This window comes from Balaenoptera borealis (assembly GCF_965194805.1).
Source record: "Balaenoptera borealis genome assembly, chromosome: 20".
NCBI lineage: Eukaryota > Metazoa > Chordata > Mammalia > Artiodactyla > Balaenopteridae > Balaenoptera > Balaenoptera borealis.
Window position 1 is genome coordinate 37,915,565 of NC_138879.1, and position 25,374 is coordinate 37,940,938.

The window sequence follows — 25,374 nt, forward strand, 5'->3', positions numbered from 1 at the left end:
AGCGCACAGGGGACATCTGACGCTGAGTCACCTTGCAGAGAGCGGGCCGTTCTCTATGTCTGCCCACCGCCAACTCCCCGCCCTGCCCAGGGTCCATCTTAGCCCTTCCACAGGACGGATGAAGGAGGGAACACCACGAAACACGGATGTGCAGGGCAGAACGAGGCAGCTCATGCCACCAGATCAGAGCGTGTAGACCTCCACGGCGTTGGGCTAGTGGATTTTGAACTGTTTTCTTTTTTTGTTATTGTTGCATGGCTGTAGGATCCTTGTTGCCCCGTCAGGGATCGAAACCGGGCCCTCAGCAGTGAAAGCACAGAGTCTTAACCACTGGGCCGCCAGGGAACTCCCCCGAACTGTTTTCGGAGGACCTACAGGGTTCTCTGAAGTCTTCAGGGACTGCTTCTAGATCTAGGTCAAGGGGCTTCCCTGGTGGCGCAGTGGTTGAGAGTCTGCCTGCCAATGCAGGGGACACGGGTTCGAGCCCTGGTCTGGGAAGATCCCACATGCTGCGGAGCAACTAGGCCCGTGAGCCACAACTACTGAGCCTGCACGTTTGGAGCCTGTGCTCTGCAACAAGAGAGGCCGTGACAGTGAGAGGCCCGCACACCGCGATGAAGAGTGGCCCCCACTTGCCGCAACTAGAGAAAGCCCTCGCACAGAAACGAAGACCCAACACAGCCAAAAATAAATAAATAAATAAATAAATAAACCCAAAGTTAAAAAAAAAAGTTGGTGTGTTAAAGTGCTCAGCTACGAATAATTATTAAAAAAAAAAAAAAAAGATCTAGGTCAAGGGTAGGAAACTTCTTTCCCGGGTTCAAGCAAACCCCCCTTCCCACTTTTCTCTGTTTGATGCAATAGGGCTTCACCTAAAGATTCATTTTTAAAAGGGGTTACATAGCTTAAATTTTTTTTTTAAAAAGCATTCTAAGTCATTATATCCTATAACCTATACCCCTCAGAAAGGTTATGTCCCAAGATCCAACGGCAAGTTTGTGGCAGGCTTGGTTCAAGAACTCAGATCTTCCGATGGCTCAGTCTAGAACTCATTCTACTCCACCACATATAGTCCCCCAGCTGCCCCAGGACATGTGCACCACTGGGGCACCATTTGCAGGATGGCAGCACAAGACTTGGGTGACAGCGTCTTCAGCAAAGACCTTTCCTTGATCTGAAGCTGCTTCCCAATTCCAAAAAGTACACGGTGCTCTGCTGAATGCCAAGATTAGATTTTACATGCAAGATCACTTCAAAGGCTAAATTTAAATTATTCTACTTTATTATACAGCAAGTCTTCTGTGAAAGCTTATTTCATCCACTCTCTCGGAAGGAGATTATAGTCATGCTCTGTTGCTTTAAGCACATACCATTTCCCCAGCGATTAGGTAACTGAATCCACTGCATTTATTGGGCTTGGTTCCTGCCAGCACCAGGAAGATGGGGAAAAAATGCAAATGCCAATGTTTCCCAAAGTTAAAAGTACACCACCACACACTCTTTTTATCAGGTCTTGCTTCTCCTCTTTGATCAGCCGTCAGAAACTATCTTCCCTCGGCAGTCAGGACTGGGCAGCGTCAGGGCACACTCTCTGCCAATGACAGGTGGTAATAGAGAGGGTGCGAGCCCCAGCCCCGGCAGGCGGCCCTGCCTCTGATAATGGCCAAAGCACTGAGGTGATAACCGTTCGTAAACACTCCGACAGCCGGTGACTCCATACATCAGCAAAGAGGGCCAGATAATCCTGAGCTCTCCTGACCAGACAAAGGCCCTTGGCCAGCCCGCTGGGATTTCTATGTGTGGCAAGGGTCACTCCTGGCTCCTGAATGTCATCAGCCAAGTTTGGCTTTGATTTATCTCTTGCCTAACTGGAGGGTAGATTCCTGGTGCCGGTGTAATGGGCAGCGTCTATAAATGCGTCTCCCCAAGAAGAGGCCCACCTTGGGAGTCGGTTGCTGGGGATCAGCTTGTCAGGTCGGACTCAGGGATGGGGAGCTGCCCTATACCGCCTTCTCTCTCCATCAGGTAGGTCAGGCGGTGGGTTTGGGGAGCCAGGCGCTGGGCAGTGGGGGAGAGGTGCTCTGAGGTCAGCCCTCTAAGGGCCTGGGCTGTGCTAGTGATGCCCTGGGGCCCACACTCAACCGGCATCAGCCACGACTCAAAGGTGCCCAGTCCCCAAGGACACACAAGGACTGAAGACACACAGTGGACTGTTGATTGCAGTGCCCACTCACTAAGCGATGTGAGGCGAGTCCCTCCACCTCCTTTTTCCATCTCTGAAGTAGTAACTCTTTGCCCCGCCTCAAAGGAGGGAAGAGATTAAGTGAGGTTCCTGCCGGGAGTCTGAGTTTTCCTCTACCGCCCCACTCTTAGTTGACAAGATCAAGAGCTACAGCACCAGTGTTCCTGGTCTGCCTGGGGTCTGCCTGGCAAGTCTATGCTTAGTAATTTCCAGAAGAGGAGAATAACAATAAAACGTGGGCACTCCTCCTCCCTGTGCGCTCAGGGCCGGGGCGGCAACTTTTTTTTTTTTTTTTTTTAATGGACAGAGATGTCCTAGAGCCTGGGAAAGGGAAGAGAATGATCATTCCTTTTCTCACTTCAAAGGAGCAGGGTGCCTGCCTCTAGAAAGGCGTTCAGTCAAGGACTGTACATACTGTGTTTAGAGGTCAGGGCAGGTAAGCTGACAGCAGGGCCAAGAGGAGTATCAGAAGCCAAAGCAGGAAGAAAACGAAACAATCCAGCAAGATGTTATAGCAAGAAGCGTGCAGGTAAGGGGTCCGGTCCATGAGAGAGGGTAAAGGCCAGAGGAGTATGCAATATTTTAAGGGACAAAGTGACAGTATACAGGAGAAAAGGATCATGAGCTAGTGTTATAGTGGAGAATGGAAACAGAAATACAGGCTCTAACACATATTACTTGTATGCATATAGCTCTGGGCAAGCCCTTTACCTTTCTGAGCCTCTGATTCCTCATCCATAAAAATGGAAAAACAATACAATCTTATAGGGGTGTTATGGGGTTTGCATTAGATAAATAGCATATAGTGAGTCCTCTGCACATAAGGGGTATGCTCGTGTATATGTTAATAATAACAAATATGTACAACTTTATACCACTTGAAGTATCATCGTAAATGTTGACTATCACAGTGATCCTGAGAGGCAAGATGGGTACCACTCCAATTTATGGGAGAGGAGCTGGAAGCTCAGAGAGATTCAGTGGCTTGCTCAAAGTCTCTAAGTGACAGATCTGGAACACAAGCTCCTAACTCTTATCTTGGAGCTCATTCTATCAGCTGCATCTGCAGTGGAGAACTGTTACAGGGAGAAATCACCTCTATCTTTCCTAACTTGTTCTGAGAACTCCTGTCACCTTCAACCACGGCCTTTTAAAAATCTTTCCCACACCCAAACAGCCCAGGTTTCTTGGAGTATCCTGGTAACGCCGATGAGTCATCCTGTCTGTTGGATGGCACACAGGAGAAAAGAAAAATTGACAGAAGATCTAATCTGTTCTCTCTTAGCAGGGGTACTGCGAGGAAGCTGTGAGTAGGAGGCTGGGGATACAAAAAGTGCTCAGCAAAGGAGCATTTGATCATTTCGACAGTCCTGAGAGGTCACAGAGAGCACGCCATCAGCGGTCCCGCTTATAGTGCTAGAGAAAGTCCCAGCAGAGACCCAGCAATGCCCCCTTGCTGTCCATCCTTCCTGCCAGTGCAGATGAGGGCAGCAAAGGAGCTCACGGGGTCTCCTCGTCTTGGAGTGAGAAAAGGGCTGCAGGTGTGTGCGTGTGCCAGCAGGGGCTGGGGTTAGAGGCCGAGCCCTTGGAGAGTGAGGTCACCTCTGGGCTCTTAGGCAACTGCACATCTTGTCAGCGTGATCGGCACCGCTATCATTCATCTGGCCAGCCTAGAGACACTCCATCAGATGGGCTGGCCCTTTGAGCCCCATTACGGGGGAAAGGGTCAGTTTCAAGGGGGAGAAGACATTTAGTGCAGGCTGCTTGCAAAGCACAAAGTATACGTACTTAGCAACAAAGATCTTTAGCTGAAGCAATGCTCTGCTGTTTACCAAGCCCTCTCACGTTTATGATTTCGGTTAACTCACACATTCATCAAATATGGATTAGTGTCCACTGTGATATGAGTCAAGCCCCGTGCGGAGGGATGGGAATACAAAGTGAGCAAGAAAAAAAAAAAAAGCTCAAGGTCCACAAAACTCTGGGAAGCAGCAACGATCACCATTTTACAGATCTGCATTTTTCTGAGACTGAGGGAGGTGAGACAACTTAAGGTCACCGGTCCTAAGTGTGACAGTCTTCCCGTGATGCTCCCTGGGGACCCCTTCCTTCAGGGCTGCCTCCCACCCCGCTATTCTCTGAATATATTTTCTAAGATTCAGTTCAGGTCTCACTGGCTCAACGAAACCTTGTTATAATGATAATCTAAGTTATCATGAGCACTCTTCTACAAAGTCTGACTGGACGCAAAATTCTTCACCTCTTGGGGTGAAGCTGGTGAAAGCTATAAACTTACCCCCAAAATGTGTATTGGCAAACATGAAATGATATAAGCAGTTTCAGGGTGTTGAGGGATGCCTCTGAAGCCCATCCTCAGATCCCAGGTTAGTGAGATCGGTCCCCTGGTGTTCTTCCCACACTGCCTTACATGATTCTCATGATCTGCTCTTCAACCTAGTTTAGAAGCTGCTTGAGGGCATGGATTCCTCCACAAGCCATAAGTCTGTAATAAGCACCGGACTTTGTGCATTGTGCTTGCTCCAAACATGTTTATTGACTGATTATGAACATCTGAGAATTTTTTTTTTTTTTTTTTAACATCTGAGAAATTTGACAGTCACTCTGGAGTCAATACCCTTTGGGTGTATTGTCCCAGAGACTAAACATCTAGGGCCAGGATTGGGAGGAGGAGATGGAGGCAAGCAGAAAAAGGAGCTAAAGTTAAATAAGAGGAAGGAGAAAAATTGTAAGTGAGCGGAAAACAGTGTTGCAGTATCATTCTACTACCCCCTGGATGCTTATTTTACAGGTGAGATTCTGGGAATTGGAAGAACCCAAACAATCTGCCTTGGATGACACAGAGAGCCAGGTTCATACAGGTGAGCTTCCCGAATCCTGCCTCCCAGCTTGGCATCCTGCGTTACACTCTCTCCCCAGAGGAGAAATGGGTCAGGTTCTCGGGTTTCACAAACGCATTAAAGGCATGCCATGACAGCTGGTGAGCCAGCAAGCTCCAGGGGGGAGGTGAGTGGCACACGTGCTCTGTCTTTTGTGCACCACTGTCAAGGGGCAGGGAAGCCCAGCGGTGGAGGCAGCATGGGGGAGGTGGGATGTGCCTCTGAGCTGATAGTGTCTCATCACACCCTCGCTATTTAGGAGACTGGGGCTCAGCCTCCGCTTTGCATCCATTAGATTCAGCCCAGGGTTTGGAGGTTGATGAGAGCCTGTTGATCAGGTTTCCAGCCACCAGGGAGGCCAGGTACCAAGAGCAAAACTTGTCATTAACCAATGCTCTTCAAGACATAAGCCTTCCTGGGTGAGAGTGTGTGATGATAATCATGTCCATGATGACTAAGAAATGATCCCAGGCGTGATGAGAGTGGCCATTGGAGAGTGTCCCCACCTGATCTCCAAACTAGGGCACCAAACTGAGCTTGAGACTGGTGCTTTCTCTGTGCTTATATGAGCAGGTTGGTTCATATAAGCACAGGCTGAGGACTTTAGCTTTGTGGTTATTAGATGTGGCCACAGGCATGTTTCACTATCTCAACATGTGCTATGTCATGGCTAACAGACATGGGAGAGGGAGGCTGAGAGCATATGAGGACCCCGTCTGTCCCTCTCAATCCTTTACGTTGGTTCCCAAGATAACCGTAACCCACATCCAAAGACGTAGTACAGAGCAAAGAGGCCTAGACCCCAGCAATCTTTTATGACTCCGACTATCTAATGCTCACCAAACTTGTGACCGTGTACCATGTTTGTCCCATAGTCATCCGTTTGGCTGCGGGGTTTAGATTTGGCGGTTAGGTCATTAAAGGATCTACTATTCCAGTTCAGAAGTAAACTTAGCAATAGAAGGGAAAGGTACCAGCAAAGTACAGAAACACCCTTAGCTAATGGTGGCAAGCCAGGAGATGCTGGCGAGCCAAATGTGGTGATGGCACATCTGTCCTCACAGGCCCTCGGGGCCACTAGCGGGAAGGAATTAGTCACTGTTCATCAGAGGTCCATGAACAGACTGCTGTGTGGGGCATGTCAAAGGTGCCTGAGACAGGGAAGAGGAATTCAACAGTAACTGAGACACTAAGAATTTCTGTGCTATTTAAAATAGTCATTTTGACAACAATTTTAACTGTAACATATGATCACAACTCATACTTTAAAGCTTAGGATATAGATTACAAATCCAGACATCCAGGCTACAATTGGAATTCTCCCATTAACTTTTCTGGTTACTCTAGGTCTTAATTTCCCCACTTACCACATGGAGAATAAATGAGCAGCTCTCATTTAAGGGGTTTGCTAATATTTTCAATGTAATGAACAGTAATACACTAACAGAGTAATGGTGACATGATGTCTGAGGTTCCTAGGGTATCCAAGGGTACCAAATTTCATTTTCTATGAACAAGTTCCATAATCAAGCAGCCACCCTGTAAAGGAGTCTTGGCTGGAAGAAGCAAGCAAGGATTCTCCCGTGGAGACTTTGGTGGAAGCGTGATGCTGCTGACACCTTGATTTTGAACTTCTGGCCCCCAGAAATATGAGAGAATACATTTCTGTTGTTTTAAGTTACCAAGTTTGTAGTAATTTGTTACGGCAGCCCCAGGAAAATGATACACCTATAAAACAGGGAAATGAATGTTTGCCTTCCAGGGCTGTCATGAGCATCTGATCAGGTAGTACATGAAAGGGTGCTTTGTAAAACTGAACGGGGCCACTCCAACATAGGGGACTACCCCAGGGCTCTGTGAGCAGCTCTTCTTAGGGGCAGTGGGATTCTGTGAAAGGCTTAGAAGGTGAGTAGGGACACCTCTAGGCCAGAAGACAAGCAGCTGGAGGAGGATACTGGGTGGGAAACAGTCACATAAGCTCCCAGTCTGGGCAACTCCATCATGAAAGCTGAGTGGTCCTGTGTCATCACATAGCCAGAGCCTTTGATAGGGAGTTACAGCATCTACGTTGGGTATGTATCCCCCTCTTCTCTGAGGATGACTGCAGAGGGCCCAGGAGAGCAGGGGAGGTGGTCTCTTAGCTCTGAGGTCAGGTCCCTCACATGCCCTGATCTGCCCACATCAGAGGGTGGGGATAGGACATTTCTGTTCCCTAAATTCTTTAATGACTAAACAGAATCGTACTCAACACAAGTAAGGATGAAATGAAATAGACTGGTGCTAATGGGAATATTATTGGTATAAACTATCTAAAGGGCAATTTGGCAATATGTATAAAAAGCCTTTTAAAAACATAAAAGGCCACTTCTAGAAACCTAACCCAACCTAACCCTAATCTAAGACGCCAACAACCTTCATGCATAAAGATGCTCACTGCCACTTGAATGCAGCCTTACAATAGGGTATTTGTTAAGTAAATTGTGCTTCATCGTGGCAGTAGAATATTAGGTAGTCTTGAAAAACATTACTTATAACAGGAGAAATTCTATAAGAGATGATGTTAAATTATTTGGGATTAACAGACATACACTATTTTATATAAAATAGATAAACAATAAGGACCTACTGTATAGCACAGGGAACTCTACTCAATATCTTGTAATAACCTACAACGGAAAAGAATCTGAAAAAGAATACATATGTATATATAAAAATATGTAAATTTATATACACCTAAATATATATATATAAAACTGAATCACTTTGCTGTATGCCTGAAACATTGTAAATCAGCTATACTTCAATTTTTTAAAAAAATAAAACAAAATTGTACAGTTAGTATTACTGAACAATGTAAAGAAAGCATAAAAAAAAAACATTTTAAAAGAGTCATGAGAAAATGTTATTAACCATGGTTGCCTCTGGGCAGTTGGGTTATATGGAACTCTTCTGTTACTTTAAACCTTTCTATATGTTTCTTATAACTTCCGTAATCAGCATAAAGCAAACCAACAAATACTAAGAAAAAATTGGAGAGAAAAAAATGCCTATGGCAGAAACACTCATGCTGGGACCTGGATCACAGGTGAGCCTGTGAAAAGCATTGGAAGGGAAGCCCTGACTCTGCTGAGTTGACTCGCTTGCCAAGCCCTGTGCTTGACTCAGCCGGGGCAGGTGAGCCCGTAGCTCCAGGGCCCACATTTGACTTTTCTCCCAGTGGCCGTGGTTGGCTGCATGCGATGTTGACCCACCCCTGTGTACATCTGGCATATTTCTTACTAATTCATATCAGGAATGTGCACCAACTTGTGTGTGAAAAATGGCAGAAACAATTCCACCTCTGTACAAATTTCATACATCAGATCAGAAAGGGCAGGTAGAGCAAGTCTGGAAGGAGTCGATTTTTACATCAAGTCCCTTTACCTGTCACCTTTGTCCCCACCCTGCCCTGCCCCCCACACTCCCACTATCCTTTGGATAAACAGGACACAGCTTCCTAGGGGACACCCTTCCATGACTGTCAAGGAAGGTCTGAGCCCCTCACACATCATTAGGAGGTCACTGAGCAGGGCCCTGCCTTTTGCCTGGGAGCCCAAGAAATCAGTCATCACTGCAGGTCCCAGGGGATTTACCACTGGCTTCACACTCAGACCAGACCTGAAGGTGCCTCAAACAGAAGAGCTTTCTGAGTCAGGTGGACACGGGCATTTCCCAGACAGGATCCCAGAGACCCTTTCCTCCTCTGCTTGAAACGTGGCACAATCAAGATCTCTCCCCCTCTAGGTGAGAAGAGAAGAATCATTTTGCAGCTAGGCTAACGCTTCAGGATGCTTGGCCTGCTTCTGAGGGTGGAGAGGAAGTTTACACACAGCCCTCTGTCATAGGATTCCTATGGTAAGGCTCAGAATACACTGCAAGACAAACAGTATCCTCGGAAACCTAACAACTCCTTGAATGGAAAAACGTCATGGAACTGTATCTCTCAAGACAGGTAAGCACACAAACTAGGTTTTCCAGGACAGTCCCGATTCCACATAATTAGTTCTGTGATCAGATCAGATATCAGGAAAGGCAAGAGAACGGACATTTCTCGAGTGTCTATTTTGCGCCAGGCATAGCCACTTCACGTGCATTACCTCATAGGAATCACCCCAACAAGTCTGATGTTGGTATCAATATTCCCATTTTACAGATCAAGAAACTGAGGCAGAGAGACATAACATTTTTGCTCAAGATGACAGTATCAAGGGTATGGTCAGGATTCTGATTCTAGGTTCATCTGCCTCCAAAGCCTGTACTTTCCCCATGAAAATCCAGGCTGAATTTTGATTTTGAAAATATGGCTGCAGGATCAGGAAGGGGGTTTTCAGCTCAGTCTTCCCAGTCTCGAATTATAAAGTGGTTCTTGCCATTCAGCTGTGGTGGGGTGGGGGCAGCAACCCAACTAAAACCCTGTGTTTGTCTAGAAAGAGATTACAGTGCTCCACAAATAAGCCAAATTTGAGGCTCTCAACTGAGGAGAACTTTGAAGTCTGAAACCTGGGGCTAAGATGTCCTCTGTTTTTATTAATTAAAGAAGATGTTTCAAAACCATCAGATTTATCACGACCGGATTTCAGATGTGAAACCCAGTATACACACAGACGAGCATAGCTTGCCCTTCTGGGTTATTTTTGCTCCTGCCTGAGGATTTGCATTTCTTCAGATGAGACCACTCTGCTTCCTGGGCTGGCTGAGGTGAATGGAGGCCCAACTTTGCAGACCTGGGCCCTGTTGGCCTCAGGAGTTTTCAAAGGCCAGAGAGGGATGTGTGGGCAAAGTGGGTCCTGCTGCCATTTGCTCCTCTAAGCAGTGGCTTTGGGGAAAGGGAGGGACCCACCCTGTGCTGAAGGAGGGTCCTGGATGTGCGTGTGGGCCCCAGAGCTGACTGGTTTGATACCCTGCCCATTTCTGGTTTTATTATTCTGGTAGTCCCCTAACTCTGTGGCCTTGAAAATGGCACCCCCAGCTTGGGCAATAGGCTTTTCCATTTGTAATGTGTGGTCAGCCTTCTACCAATCTCTGCCACCAAAACCCATCAGTACTCACTCCACGGGGTAAACCTGAACCAGATTTTCCGCCGCAGGCATCTTGGGATGAAGATCTGGGCCTGGCCTGCCACTCTGACGTGGGGTCTATTATATAACAGGATCTGTACTTTCCAGGCCCTTCCAAAGAAGTTGCTCGGCAGAGACTTGGCCTCAGGGCCCGCGAGGAGCGAGATGAAAACCAGCACAGTTTGGACAGTGCGGGACCCCCACTGGAGCTGGGGTACCTGGGGATGCTTTCCATCGGGCGTGGAGGTTGAGGTGGGTGGAGGACAGCCCACATTAGGGAAGGTGGGGGGCAGGGAGGTCTGAGCACAGAAATGAAAGCAAGGATGTTCCTCACGTGGGGCTGTGAGTCAACTCCACTGGAGCAGGAAGTCTCTCATGAAGAATAACAGCTCACATAATTTCACAGAATCACTGCATATTTTCACACAGTTATTTCACTTTGATTCTAGGATTACAGCAATTTGTACCGTAGGCAGGACAGACACTGTCGACTCCATTTTACAGATGAGGATACTGAGGGTCAGGGAGGGTCTATGACTTGCCTCAGTCACCTTAGTTTCTTGCCTCACAGGGTAGCTGTGGAACCATCTGTGGAGGTCCTCAGTGAATAGACCAACACACTTCAGAAATATCATCGTGGCTGCCTGCGGTGGGCACAGAAGTGGCATCAAAGCGTGGACTGGTGATCCACCTTGCTGAAAGCTTGGCTAGTGCTTTGCTTGGGTCCCTTGTCCTACAGGGACCTCCTTGACTTCTGGCCTCATTTCCTGGCCTGGCAGCCCACGGGGGAGGGGGTGGGGCTCAGTTTGGTATCACTTGAATTTATCACACAAGGTGTGTTTGGGGCTTGTTCTGCACCTGAAACAGTGGGGTGCCCGGGAACTGTCATTTCCTGCCTTGACATGTCCAAGTATTTGTTTAGCCCTGGCTGGTGACATTGACTAGCAGCCCAGGCATGGAAACAAAGGCGGATGTAGGGAAAAGTTGAGCCGCTGCAGGAACACACACGGGAGAGCACTGAGGCGTAGAAACCTTCACAATGAAAATAATCCCTTACACTCACACTGCCTTACCCTTTACAAGGTGCTTTCACAGGGCTTTCTCCCCTTAATCCTCACAACACCCCTAGGGAGGAAGGCAAGGCAACTATTACTAGTCCCCGTTTCACAGCTGATGAAATAAGTGCAGGGAGTTAAGTGGGGGGCAGAGCGTAGACCGGGGAACCCCATCCTGTGCTCCACACCTGTGCTACTCAAAGTGCGGGCCCCCAACCAGCAGCAGCAGGAAGCCCGTTAGAAATGGAGCCTCTCAGGCCCCACCCGAGAGATGAATGAATCAGGATCTGCGTTGAAGTCGGATCCCCAGGGGATTCGTGTGCGCAATAAAGCTGGAGACTGCTGCTGACACCGCCCGCCCCTCCCCTTGTCCTGTCCCACCAAACATTCTTAGAGTATATCTGCTTCTATCTACTCATTTCAAGACAAGGAAATTGGTCCAGGGAGGGGACGGGTCCTGGCCCCTGACGGCAGCAGGAATAGACAGAACCTTGATCTTGCAAATCAGTCCTGGGTCCCTTACATCCAGCTGACATTCAACTGGTATCTCCTTTGCCTTTCCATCCCCCTCCACACCCCACAGTTCAACCCTCAGACCACCCTCATCTGCCAGTCACTCAGCCTCCCCCCTTGGTTCCAGCCTTGTGCTAAGTGTTGACACAAGTTCTAAGGCCCGGGGTTAACCCTCTATGAAAGCAAACAGAGAAGTTCATACCTCGTGCTAAGTCTAGGAGCCGAGTAGAAGTGTGTGTGTGTGTGTGTGTGTGTGTTTTAGGTGGGGAGGGCCAATGCTTGGGTTATCTCTGCCCTTTCCCCTCCAGCCTTCTTGCCTATAGGAGAAGGCTGGGGAACTCTTGCTTGCCTGTGAAGGAGATTCTGCTTAGGCTTTGTAAAATGCCCACTTCATTAGTTAAGTGTGAAAATGTCCAAAAAACTGTGTTAATCTGCTTATGATTTCCCCTCCACTCACTGGTCACACTCTGTGCCAAGTCTGGCACCTGGGTAAAGTGATTCGTATGCCTTGGCTGGAGCTTGGGGCCAGGATTTCCCCTCCTTTTCCTCCGCTTCTACTCCACTGGGGCCAATCAGGATGTTATTCATTTCCCTAGTTGAGAAGCAAGTTCAAAAAGGCCAGCAGAGCCTCCTCTACCCCTTCCCTGTGTAAGCAATGCCAATCCCTCCCACGAGGAGGAAGCGACATATTTTGTTTCTGCTACACTCACGCAAGGAGCAGGTTTACAGAGTTAGCCCAGAATGAGTGTGCCCGTGTGTTTGCTGAAACCTATCTTTTTATCTTTGGACCTGGGGTACACAGTGAATTAGAGGAAGGGCAGAGCCATCCATAAGGGGGGAGAGAGAGAGAGAGAGAGAGAGAGAGAGAGAGAGAGAAAAGCCAAGGCGCCAAGAGGCCCTTAGGAGGGGCCTGGACACCTCCTGTTACCATGTCATACAGACACGGCCCTGTCATCTAACCTTGAGTTAGAGCTAACAGCTGAACGGAAGAATGAATTTCTCATTGTGCTTCATTTGAGTTTTAGAAATGCCTCCAGGGTAGAAAAGTTACTAGCATAGCTTTCTCATATGTCTCAGACTGTTAAAAAAAAAAAAAAAAAAAAAAAAAGGTAAATAAATAAAAACCAAGTCATCTTTCTTATACAAATACCTACCAAACAACTCAATGAACTTGCAAACCCACCAAAACCCTCCCAGGCAAGTCATTAATGAAGAGGCCTGGTTATGAGCTCTATCATCATCTTCTAATGTAGGAGGTGACTCTCTTGTTCTCAAGAGCCAAGATGGGTGGTGGTACATCACAGACTGGGTGAACCATCCCTCCTCCTCCTACCCCTGCCCGCGGTGTCTATCTTCAAGGCCCGAGTTGCTTGTACCCTTTGAATCTAGCTGCAATCTCTTCTCTTCACCTTATATCTTATTTTTAAAAGCATTGTGAGATGGGGCTGGGGGTCAGATCCTTTGGACAGACAAAGTGCTTACAAGGTCAATGAATTCTGCTGGTAGAAAGAGTACGTGGGTAAGAGTGGGAAACTAAGTATTAGCTTTGGCTCTGGTCTGTTCTGTGTGACCTTGTGCAGGTCACTCAGCCTCCAGGCACGTCAGTTTTCTCTACTGGAAAAGAGCAATAATAATGCTAGCTATTCTAGCTAGTTATTCGTAATTCTCAAAGTTATGTGAAGATTCAAATGACAAGGTACGAGATAGAACCTTCAAGATTACGATGTGTAATCTGCATGCAAAGTACTGATTTTGCCCTGAGAAGCCAGATGGCCTCAGGCTGGTGCTTTCACCACTTCCCTCCAGCTCCTCTGAGACGTAAGGAGGATGTCTAAACGGTGTGGCTTCCTGTGGCATGGGAACATCCACATAGCTTAGCTCGCTGCTCATTTCTAAACCGGGAATGTGAAAGTCACCAGTAACGTCTCTACTGTAGCCTTCATGTTGCACAAGATCCTCCACTGCTGCCCTCCAGGATCAAACGGGCTCCCCCTGAAGTTGTTCTGATGTCCCAGAGATACCTGAGAGCCAAGAGCCTGCAGCACAGATCTTGCCACATAATAGGTGCCCAGTAAATATTTATTGAATGAATGGATGAAAGAACAAGACTTGCTTTATCTTTCAGTCTGAAGTATGTACGTGTCATGGGTATGAAGGGAGCTCCTAAGGGCATTTCTCAGCCACCCTTCTACCTCCAGGCAGTATCAGTCTTTCATTTTAAACTAACTCCAAAAAGAAGAGGTCTCCACGCTCCTTAGAGGGACACCCCTGAGTTCTCTACCTCAGCAGGTACCTTCTGCCTGCAATATTAGCATAAGTCTAATGAATATCTCTATTTATCCTGGAAAGATAATGTCCCAAAGCCAATTGCTTAGGAAAAGATGATCTATCTTGACTATTCATTAAAGACAATGTTTGAATTTTATAGATGTGCAATTTCACACAAGGGGTGCAGGCCCTCTGAACAACTTCTATGCCTAATAAATACCTGTGGTAGAGTCAAAGGCCTTATTTACAAAGACGCTCCTGAGAATAGATGTTTTAAACATACTTCATGAATTTCACTGCTGGGACATTGAGCAGTCTTAGTTCCTAAATGTATAAATGAGGAGAGTCAGCTCCTGCCATGGCAGTAACTTTAAAATGTCTCCTTTGTCTACATGTGGTGTCTCTTCCAAACTACTTTAATAGTCAGCTTTTTAACATATGGTGTTTTTTTTTTTTTTAACGTTGGATTACATTCAGTTCCATTATTCCACAAAGTGGAGTAGGCAATCAGACTGTCTACACCAGAGGGCAGTGAGGGTGTTTCAGTCTAAATGCTTTTGGAGAAGGAGCGCTAGATCAATTATCTGTCTAAATGCAGGATTTCCATTGGATTCCCGAATACTCAAGACAGTTGTTCAAAAACTCTCCATTAGATCAGTGCGTTAGCATTTCCATTTCCACACATTTCAGGAGTTCCACCAGCCACAGTGGCTCATAACTAACTATAGGGGTTCTCCAGAGCCTTAGGTCAGAATTTGTGTGTAGAAATTGTGGGAGGGTGGAGGTGTGGCTGGAGGAGTCACAAAGAGCCCCCAGGTTATGATGGAAGAACCTTTGGTCTGGAGCACCATTCTCAGACTTCCCTAATAAGAAGAATCACCAGGGTGCTTATTGAAAAACAGATTCTCAGGCCTGTCTCCAAGATGTCCTAATAACAGAGTGGTTCTGGGATAGCGTCTGGGTCTCACCTGGGAATTTTGGGAACCATGGCTCTAGAGCAGCCGGTGCTCAAATCCAGTCTTAAGAATCTCTCAAGATTGAAAAAGCAGGTGACTGTCCCCCCATGACCGTGGTAGCTCAGTTACAACCATGTGGCAACTCAGATGCTATAAAGGAAAGCTGACTGCGTCGGGAAGTTGCAGACTGCTCCCATTCTTTCTCCGTTTCCTCTGATTTTCCTCCTCCCCCTCTGACCACCCCCAAAGTCTCTCCCAAGGCCTTGCTCAGCTCCGTCTGCTCCTCAAATTTTGGTGCTTCTAAGGGTTTCACCCTTAACCCTCTTCTCTTCTTTCTCTGCACACTGCGCCTGGGTAAGCTTATCAGCTCTTAGTCACAACTATCATGGACATGCGACTGACTTCCAAACGGCACTTCTAACTCGGTTCTCTTTTGGCCTCCAGGGCCATTTGTGTCAGACCAGACACGCTCCCCAGGCACCTCCAAGTCATGTCCAAAACCAGTCCATTACCTTACAGTTCCAAAATGTGTTCGTCCTTCTCTAGTCCCTAAACCAATGGCCACACTGCCTTCTTGGTGCCCTCTGCCAGACCCCTCCTTTCCCTCATCCCATTCCCAGAGCCAGCTGGTCAGGAAGTCCGGTAGATCTGACTTCTTAAACTCTTTTTTTTTAAAAAAAAATAATAAATAATAAATAAATTAATTATTTTTTTGGCTGCACCGCACGGCTTGCGGGATCTTGGTTCCCTGACCAGGGATTGAACCCGGGCCCCAACAGCGAAAGCACCGAGTCCTCACCACTGGACCGCCAGGGAATTCCCTTCTTAAACCCTCTTGAATCTGTCCCCTACTCCATAGCCACTGAGTTCAGTTCTCACAGGGTAATTCCAACAACTTGACACTGGTCTTCCTGCTCCTCAGTAGACCTTCCCTTCTTTTCATTCCTCTTAGTGCCACCAGAGTGATCTTCTCTACAATGCAAATCTGAACATCTGCCTCATCTAGCCTCAGGATAAAGCCCAATGTCCTTAGCGCCACTGTCATCACCTGGCCCTGGCCAGCTCTCCACACTCTACACACCATACCCGCCCTGGCGCTTTGCCCTCTGTGCCACTGCGGCTCCCTCTGCCTGGGATGTTCTTCTTCCCTGGCTAAGTCCTATTTATCCTTGAAGACTCAGATCAGCTGGGGAGTCTAGCACTCTCCTTCTGGGGCTGATTTAGGTTTTCCAGCAGGCACCACAGCACCCTGGGCTTCCCTTCCTGAGAGCCCCCGTGTAGTCAATTCCACAACAGACCCTTACTGGGGGTCTATTACGGTCCAGCTACTGTGCTGAGTGCTGGGAGTTTTGGTAAAGGTGACAGACTACAAAAAAGAACAATAAAGTATTTTCTGGTCTATCTTCTCACTAGACTGTACGTTCCTGGAGGGCACCATCTGCTTCTTCTTCTTTTTTTTTTGGCTGCGTTCGGTCTTCGTTGCTGCGCATGGGCTTTCTCTAGTTGCGGTGTGCGGGCTTCTTATTGCAGTGGCTTCTCTTGTTGTGGAGCACGGGCTCTAGGCGCACGGGCTTCAGTAGTTGTGGCACGCGGGCTTCAGTAGTTGTGGTTTGTGGGCTCTAGAGTGCAGGCTCAGTAGTTGTGGCGCACGGGCTTAGTTGCTCCGCGGCGTGTGGGATCTTCCCGGACCAGGGCTCGAACCCGTGTCCCCTGCGTTGGCAGGCGGATTCTTAACCATTGCGCCACCAGGGAAGCCCATTCTTTTAAAAAAAGATCTCTGGGGCTTCCCTGGTGGCGCAGTGGTTGAGAATCTGCCTGCCAATGCAGGGGATACGGGTTCGAGCCCTGGTCTGGGAAGATCCCACACGCCGCGGAGCAACTAGGCCCATGAGCCACAACTACTGAGCCTGTGCGACTGGAGCCTGTACTCCGCAACGAGAGGTCGCGATAGTGAGAGGCCCACACACTGCGATCAAGAGTGGCCCCCGCTTGCCACAACTAGAGAAAGCCCTCGCACAGAAACGAAGACCCAACACAGCCAAAAATATAAAATAAATAAATAAATAAATAAAATTAAAAAAAAAAAAAAAAGATCTCTGTATCCTAAATGCACAGCACGGTGCCTCAGTTCCTGGCACCCAGCAGGAAGGAAAGAGGGAGGGAAGAAACTGAGGTTGTTTAACCTGGAGAAGAGGTTCAGCGAGCTGCGATTCTAGAACTCAAACATTTGAAGAGCAGTTTTACAGAAAAGGGAATAGACGTGTGTGTGTGTGTGTGTGTGTGTGTGTGTGCGTGTGTGTGTGTGTGTCTCAACATGGGGCAAAACAGGACACAGAGGGAGAAGACAACATGCTGGCACATCTCAGACCAACACGAGAAGAGGTGCCAGCTGACAGCACAAGCTGCCGCCTGCAGCCGACATGACACGAGGCTCGACCCCAGCCTGAGCTCCTCCAGGAAGCCTTCCTGGAGTCATCTGGCAGGGAGTGGTCCTCCTGCTGCATCCCCACAGCACACGCACACCCTCAGTGGGGGGACTGTGGTCACGTGAGCTGTTTCCATGTCTTTCAACTTAGCACTGTGAGTGTTTTGTCTTATTTTTGTATTCAGAGCCCAACAGAGGTAGGATGGGAAATGGTGAAAGGCTCAGACTTTTAGGGCCCTTCTTCTGTCATTTATAATAGTTGTATAAGTTGGGTAACTTAGTTACCTCTCCTGGTTCAATTTATACATCTATAAAATGGGAATAATTAAAAATAGTAAGGCTTAAACAAACGTGCCTTATACACAATAAATGCTTAAAGGGACCACTATCCCACCGATTGTCACAACGACCCTGCGTTATTCTGCTCTTCTGAGAAGATCTTCTGTTTCAGAAAGAAGCTGAGGTAAAAAGACACTCTGTATTAGGCCACAGAGCTGGACCTCGGGGCCAGGATTTGAGACCTCTCATATAGTATTCCTTTCAGGCATTAAAAAAACACTTTCTCCTTGATTTTTCAATCATACTAAAATGATCTGACAATAAAAGGAAGTACTGTCTTCTCCAAGGGAATACAAATATTCTTTGTGAATGACATCACCTCTTCCAAAGGAATTATCTTACCAACCAGGGGAGAAGCTCAGAGCTCACACAGTCTCTAGAATAGCACCCCACATCCTTGTCACTGGACTCTACAGACTGAAGCAACAATCCCCCGACTTCAAAGAGGACTGTGGTGTTACACCCGTCACCTTCTCAACAATTCCTGCCAAGTGCTGAGAAAGTGTGGTGCGCTCAGGTGCCCGATCAAACCAACCCCCTTGGCCTCACGATTCACCAACCTCCACGTACCAGTGACCTTCACCTTCCTTCCAGCCATTCACTCACCTGGATCTTGCAATTGGCACTTCTAGTATTTGAAGCAAGAAAGCCCACATTTTGATCGTGAAACTTCCTATTTGTCTATCCCTCTCACTTCCTTATTTCTACCAATGATGACTTTCAACTTCACCGAGACTGCCAGCCTCTGGAGCCCTCCACAATATCCCAAGCCACCAGCTCCCTCCTGGTGGCACTTCTTCACCATCCATCCCAGCTCACAGGACCAAGAGCACTCTTACCGAGCCCCCGTCACCCCTCCTCCTGGTCTATCCGCCCCTCCCGCTTTGCCAGACGCATCCGGGATGATCCAGGCAACCATCGAATTTCTCCACTACTGCTCCTGGGCTGCAGAGCTGTGCTGGAGAAAAACCATACACTTGTGTCAACTGGCGCCATGACAAATTTATCAGCCAGGCCCTCCCTGTTCCTCAATCTTTTTTTTTTTTTTTTCCCATTTGTTCCTGGTCAGTTCCCTCCTGTATTTCCCCCTCTTCTCAAGCTCCCCAAACCTGTCACAACTCTCTCCCTCATTCTCAGCAGATGACCTGCCAACTCACTGCCTTTGGGATTTCCTTTTTAGTTCTTTCTTTTAAAGATTCAGAAGTCCGTGCATCTTAAAAGCAACCTGGTATAGGAGTGACAAGCACAAAACACAGCCCCTGAAGAATCGTCCAGCCAGCCAGTCAGGCAGAGTGGAAGCGGAGTCTCCTCTGGAACGAGAAAGCGGGAGCGGGGGTTGTCGGCTGGGAACAAGAGAACCGCTTCTCCTTTCCCACTGAATACGTTCTGGAGAGTTTTTTATTTTGCCCTTGTCACTTCTATTCTTCATCAGCAGGCTGGGGCTGTGTGAGGCTGAGTGCCATCCTAAGGTGGAAGGAAAGATGATGACAGCAGGCGGCTGAGCCCCTGCCCCAGGCGGACGGTTTATAATCCAGATTACCCTGTGCTACCTCCAAATGAGAAGGGACACAGCAGTAATCATTCCTGAGAGATTTGCGCGCACACGCGTGTGTGTGTGTGTATCTATTTCAGAGTCATCCCAGGAGTCAGAAAATACCTGTCCACAGTGGCAAACAAGGGGCTAGAATGTTGCCTCAACTGCTCGCCATGGTGGCCAAGTTGCTTGATGATCCAGCCCTCCTCACTCCTCCAGACTCACCTCTCCCCCCCACCCCTTGTCCCTTGCGTTAAGCATAATGAACTTCTTTTTCTTCCTCCAGTGGACTGCTCCCTCTCACCTCTGGGCCTTCACATCTTCCCCTTGATGACAGCTTAAACAGAACTTCTTCTGAGCCTTCCCTGACCCTCTATAGGTTAGGTCCAATGCCCCTCCTGTGTGCTCCCATAGCAGAGACCCCTGAACCTATCTTATCACACTCACTCCACGGGCACTGCTGGTTTGTCTGTTGTCCCTTCTACAGTATAAGCCCACGAGGGTGGAGAGATCATCCGTCTTGCTCTTTACCGTATCCTCAAAACTTAGGGCCCACCTTCCTAACGTCTTGATACCGATCCCTGAGAATCAAGGGTTTTAGAGGATAACAGAACACTAATATCAGTGCACAGAGGGAAGAAAGTCCCAGGGGAAATAACGCTGGGCCTAAAGGGGGAACCAGTCTCAACCAGAAGACCCAGAGTCGACTGCTGCTCGTTTCATGGTGCAATGGCTCCAACTTTCAGCTCAGGGTCTTGGATGAACAGGCCCATGTCTCTGACAAAGCAGAATAAACTGGTAAGAGGTTGGCCCTTTAAGACCCAGGGGATTTGATGTCAAAGGATGACATAGGCAGGTGAACTCAGGTTCCTCTGTGTAAAGTGGGTGCATGTGTTCCAACTCCTTCTGGGTATCAATGAGCCTCTCTCAGACTTGATCGCAGGGCCCTTTGGGATCAGAGTTGGGTGCTGGTCTGGTCTGCACCCTCAGCCTGCTCTCCAGGCCCCTGGCCCCAGTCTCCTGTTCGCTGATCTTATGACTGACACTTGCTTGTCTTAGCCCACCCAGGACCTTCTTGCCAACCAGATTTCACCAGGCCATCTACACCCAAGTCTGAATCCAGCCAGGTGCCCAGCCCTGCTAGAACGACCTGACTTCACCAACCAGGCACCAAACGAAGCACTGGACTTTGTGGCAGGAAGAGAAAGTGGGGAGGCGGTACGAACAGAGAGGGTGCCCCATGGAGGCTGCAGAGCTGAATCGAGCAAAGAACACTGCCACAGATTTGCTTCTCTCGTTCCAGGCAAAATGCCCAACTGGCACTGTTTTCAGAGAAATTAAGCTGCTTTTGACTTAGACTGAGGATAATCACAAGTTCCTGGAGGATCATGTTGAGGAGGGAACTGTCAGAAGAGACATTTGATCACACTGAGACCTGGTAGAGGAACGGCAGTGGGGTGTTTGCTATCCTGCCATCCAGCTGTCTGGCACAAACCCCTGCATACACCTCCTCCAACAGTACTTCTCACCTGGGGCGACACATCAGAATCCACTGGGGAGCTTTTCAAATACACCGAGGTGCGAGCCCCGTCCCAGATCATAATCTGAATTTCTGGGGCATAAGATTGGGGCCTGGGCATCTTTATCTTTGAAAAGCTCCCCTAACCCTGACCCTCACCTTCACCCTAACCCTAACCCAGGTGACTCTGAGGCACTCCCTGTTGCCATAAACCACGGCCAGGTCTCTACTGCCGTCTAAGTCAGTGCGTCTGCCTGAGACCATTACGACGTAGAGAGCAGGGCACACACCTGCATAATTCTCTCTACTCAGAGGCCACCCTGGTGCCATGTCCAACATGAAGCTGCACGGAAGGGCTTGAGCTACTGCTCCAGATGACAGTTTTAGAAACACTACCATCCCCACCCTGCATGGCAACAGCCTTGGCCAATGTGCCCACGAAGGCACACGTGGACTGACGGAGGGATCTGGTGCCAACCCTCCACAAACCAACCCTCCTCAACGGCCCAGCAAGTTGGGGAACTAGGGTGAGGCGGCTCAAAAGAGGTCACTTACTGGAGTATGAAGGAATATTCTCATTTTCCTTTAGAAGAAACATTTCTTCATACTGTGCATGGATAAGAGCCTCTAGCCCTCCACAGCATTTATTTCTGTAGTGTGCTGTTGACTGCGATAGAGGTGATCAACACACGCTTGCTAAGTGAGACCCCTTCATCTTGGGCTCTCTGGCCCAGTGAGGGAGGAGAGACGGGGTAACTCGGCAGTTGGGAGATGCCTCGGTGGCCACACTGCCCCACGCACTCTGCCTGAGAATCGAGAACGAAACATTTTTAAGAACCAAGCTCTGAACCACCACCCTAAGTTCATGATTTCCATCATGGCCAACTGCCTGTCTACACGTCATAATAACTTTTCTGTCCGTTGTTGCGAAGAAGGCACTTTCTAGGACACCTAAATTCCTTAAAACTAAAATATTGTGTTATTCCTATTTGGAAATTGTTTTCCAAATCATCCCTGAGAGGGAATGTCCACTTGTGTCTCACTGCTGGCTGCTAAGTTTAAGATATCTGGGGTACTAAGGAGAATGGTCCTGAATATCTAGGTGGATCTCAGAGGGCAGAGTATAGGCCAAATGATCACCACTTCCAGGAACCTGTCTTTGGGTGCTGAACCTCAGGCTATGGGGGCAGCATGGGAAGAACAGTCATGACTTTGGATCAAGTGTGATTTCGTGGGTTCAGTGATAGGACTGCTGGCCTCCTGAAGGAAGGCAGAAGCGTGTGGTAAAAAGAGCACTGGACTTGGAGTCAGGAGGCCTTGGATCCATCACCAAGTAGCTGAGTGTCACTGCACAAACATGTCACCCCTGTACGCTTCAGGGTCCTCAGGTGTAAAATACCTGCCCTCCCTACTTGAAGCGTTGTTGAAAGAATCAAATAAAATAGGAAATGTATATACACACGTTCTCTCTGTAAATTCTGAAGTGGTAATATTTTGAGAAACGCCAGGCTCTCCTCTGAGGACCCTGCCCACCCAGCAATCCTCTCCTGATTCTCTCCCACATCCCTTAGCCCCTGGGGTGGAGCTGGTGTCCTTCCGCCTTCTCACAGAGGCAGACGTCTCTTCTTTGTTTCATAAAAGCTCCAGCTTTGACTCTGGTGCCAGGAGACAATACGGCCCCTCACCCCTCCTTCTCCAATTCCTGCCCCTCCATCACACCCCTCACTCCTCCAAGATTTTAGCTCCTGGTTGGTTCACTGCCACTCTCTCCATCACGAATCCTGCCATAAGTCACACAGATGGTCCTTCCAACAACTTGGCCTCTCAGTTCCTGAACCTCCCCACTTGTAGTTTACCTCCCCCACTCAATCTCAGCCGTTTCTTTGATATAATTAACAGCAACTGCAAACACTGTCACACTCTCAAAATCAAATATCCCACTCTGACCATCACCTCCTATCTTTCTGGGTCTCTCCCCCTAGTACTCCAGCTCCAACAATCCTTCGACACCCCTCCAAGGTCTATAATCTGTTGGTTCCACTTGCTTTTCATCGCCCCTTAGTCCCCTCTGTCCTCTCCTCCCCCACGTGCACTCTTATACTCACCCCCTCTCTCCCTCTGCTATACTTGCCTGGTGAAACCACAATCGTTAAACCAACTCTCCACCTCCTCCCTGTCCCCATGCAATTACTCAGAGCTGGAAAAAAAAGCTCACTGTGCTAACCGGTCTTACTTTTAACTCGATGATCACTAACTTCAAATGGGCCTTTAACACTGCCCTCTGATCATATTTCCTCAGTCCATCTGCCCTCCACTCTCTTGGCAGAGGACTTCATATTTGCTCCTCTAGTCTCAAACCTCCAATACCTTCTCCATCCTTCTCACCTTCAGCCGAGGACGTATTATGACTTTGCCAAGAAAACGGAAGCCATGAGAAGGAAACTGAAAGTCCCTCTGCTGTATCTATCCACCTACCTCCATCTGAGTGTATGTGCTCACTCATCAAGGCCAATCCCTCCACCTGTGCGCTAGACCCCATATCCTCTTGCCATCATTCTGCTAGTTTTTCTTCCATTAAGAGAAAGGAAGAACTGGGCTTCCCTGGTGGCGCAGTGGTTAAGAATCCACCTGCCAGTGCAGGGGACATGGGTTCGAGCCCTGGTCCCGGAAGATCCAACATGCCACGGAGCAACTAAGCCCGTGCGCCACGACTACTGAGCCTGCGCTCTAGAGCCCGCGAGCCACAACTACTGAAGCCTGTGAGCCACAACTACTGAAGCCCGCGCACCTAGAGCCTGTGCTCCCTGACAAGAGAAGCCACCGCAATGAGAAGCCCGCGCACCGCAACGAAGAGTAGCCCCCGCTCGCCGCAAATACAGAAAAGCCCGCGCGCAGCAACGAAGACCCAATGCAGCCAAAAATAAATAAATAAAATAAATAAATTTAAAAAAAAAAAAGGAAGACCCTCTTGACCCTCCTCCCTCCTCTAGCTGCCTCCCCATTTCTCTCCTTCCCTTAAAACTCCTTGAAAGAGAGGTCTGGACTTGCTGTCTACAAGATCCTTCCTCCCGTTCTCTTCGAACCCACTCCAATAAGGGTGTTGCCCCCACCTCTCCACTGAAAAGGTTCTTCCACAGGCGGCGACCTGCACGCTAGCATCGCATGGCTGCTTCTCAGTTATCATCTGACCTGACCTCTCAGCAGGTCAGGTGTGCATTTGATGCAGCTGATCCTTCTCTTCCCTTGGCTTTGACAGCACACTCAGCTAGTTTTCCTCCCACCTTTCCAGCAGCTACTTTCAGTCTCTTTTGCTGACTCTTTTACTCTCCCCCTCAACCTCTAAATGTTGAAATGCCCAAGTTTACATGCAAAGCCACAGTCTGGTCAAGGAAGGATTACAGGGCAAGGGAAGCCCTCATTTGAGCTCCTTCCCCGTCTTCCCACTGTATCCTTATCACCGGGGGCTGAAGGGTGCCAGTGCCTGAGCGCTCTCCCTCACTGCACCAAAACCTCTTCTTCGTTAGCGCTGCAGGTGTGACCTGGGGATGAAGGGGAGGCAGACACTGGAGGCGAGGCAGTAAACCAGACCGAGGGCAAGGGCAGCGGCCACTGATGAATCAGTATTCAGGCTGAGCGCTGCGGCACACGTCGGTTGCCAGCCATCAGTTTCTGCAACCTCCACCGAACGACCTTCCCAGGAGGTCACGTGTTGCTTCTTGAATAGGCTGATTGAGTCACAGAGTCCAAGAGAACATGAGAAAATGGGAGAATCAGACGGGTTTTTGCAACCTTTCTTTTTTAAACCAAGATGTTAAGCTGTGGCTCCCTGAGAAACTGAATACGAAGAGGGACGTGACTGCCACGAAGGAGAGAAACAAGGGTTCATTTTATTTGTTATTTTTCCTTTTTTTTGGGGGGGGGGGTGTGGGTAAGGGCACCGGACAGGCTTCCCATTTGAGGACTGGTAAGGATTTGCTTTGGGACACTGAAAAAAAAAATAACTTTTCTCAGTGTCACAGGGGAAAAGGCATTCTTCCTGGGAAATGGAAAAGGCATTAGTCAGGGTGAGGGCAGAAGGGTCTACTCCCACACGGGCCTGATTGGTGTCGGGCTGCCTCCTACCCCTGGGAGGGGCCTTCTCCTTTCAGGCTGGGCTTAGCTTGACTCACAGCTCAAAAGCCCCTACCTCCACTCAACAACAATGCCAGAAAAACATCTGCTACCCCTAACTCTCCACTTCCCAAAAGAAATGATTAAAAAGTTAGAGAAACACTTCCATATGGAAGAATCCACTCCCAACAGGTCACCACAAAGATACTTCAAACACAATAAGACAGGAAGGGCTAAAAAAAGCAGAGAAGTTCACAGAACCCACACAATCTTTCATACAGGAAAAAAAAAAAAGCCACCCTGGTAACTTTACACAGTTCAGAACACCATTTGGCAGTTAAGTATGTCCTTAATCTGCTCAATTTGCTTATTATAGTAAAGGGTTAGAAGAATTTCAGAGTGGTGGCCAAAAAAACTGCC

General features: G+C 48.4%; 2 protein-coding genes across 16 annotated transcripts in view; one reads left to right on the plus strand and one right to left on the minus strand.

Moving 5' to 3' along the window:
- LOC309618402 (uncharacterized protein) overlaps nucleotides 1–22,283 on the plus strand; it is a 52,630-nt gene extending 30,347 nt beyond the window's left edge. The window contains exons 2-6 of one of the 8 annotated variants that reach the window (XM_082372102.1): nucleotides 3,528–3,783; nucleotides 5,052–5,121; nucleotides 9,024–9,130; nucleotides 10,328–10,487; nucleotides 20,385–22,283. In XM_082372102.1, coding sequence (XP_082228228.1) covers nucleotides 5,095–5,121; nucleotides 9,024–9,130; nucleotides 10,328–10,487; nucleotides 20,385–20,666 — 576 coding nt within the window. In that variant the 5' untranslated portion in view covers nucleotides 3,528–3,783; nucleotides 5,052–5,094 and the 3' untranslated portion in view covers nucleotides 20,667–22,283. The other 7 variants (XM_082372101.1, XM_082372103.1, XR_014238451.1 and 4 more) reach the window with 7 other exon arrangements.
- BCAS3 (BCAS3 microtubule associated cell migration factor) overlaps nucleotides 1–25,374 on the minus strand; it is a 569,341-nt gene that overhangs the window by 23,527 nt on the left and 520,440 nt on the right. Inside the window, exon 25 of one of the 8 annotated variants that reach the window (XM_082372024.1) lies at nucleotides 19,644–19,906. The exons of the other annotated variants lie outside the window; for them this stretch is intronic. Coding sequence (XP_082228150.1) covers nucleotides 19,755–19,906 — 152 coding nt within the window. The 3' untranslated portion in view covers nucleotides 19,644–19,754. Of the gene's footprint in view, nucleotides 1–19,643; nucleotides 19,907–25,374 lie in introns of those variants that run through there. 8 annotated transcript variants of the gene reach the window in all.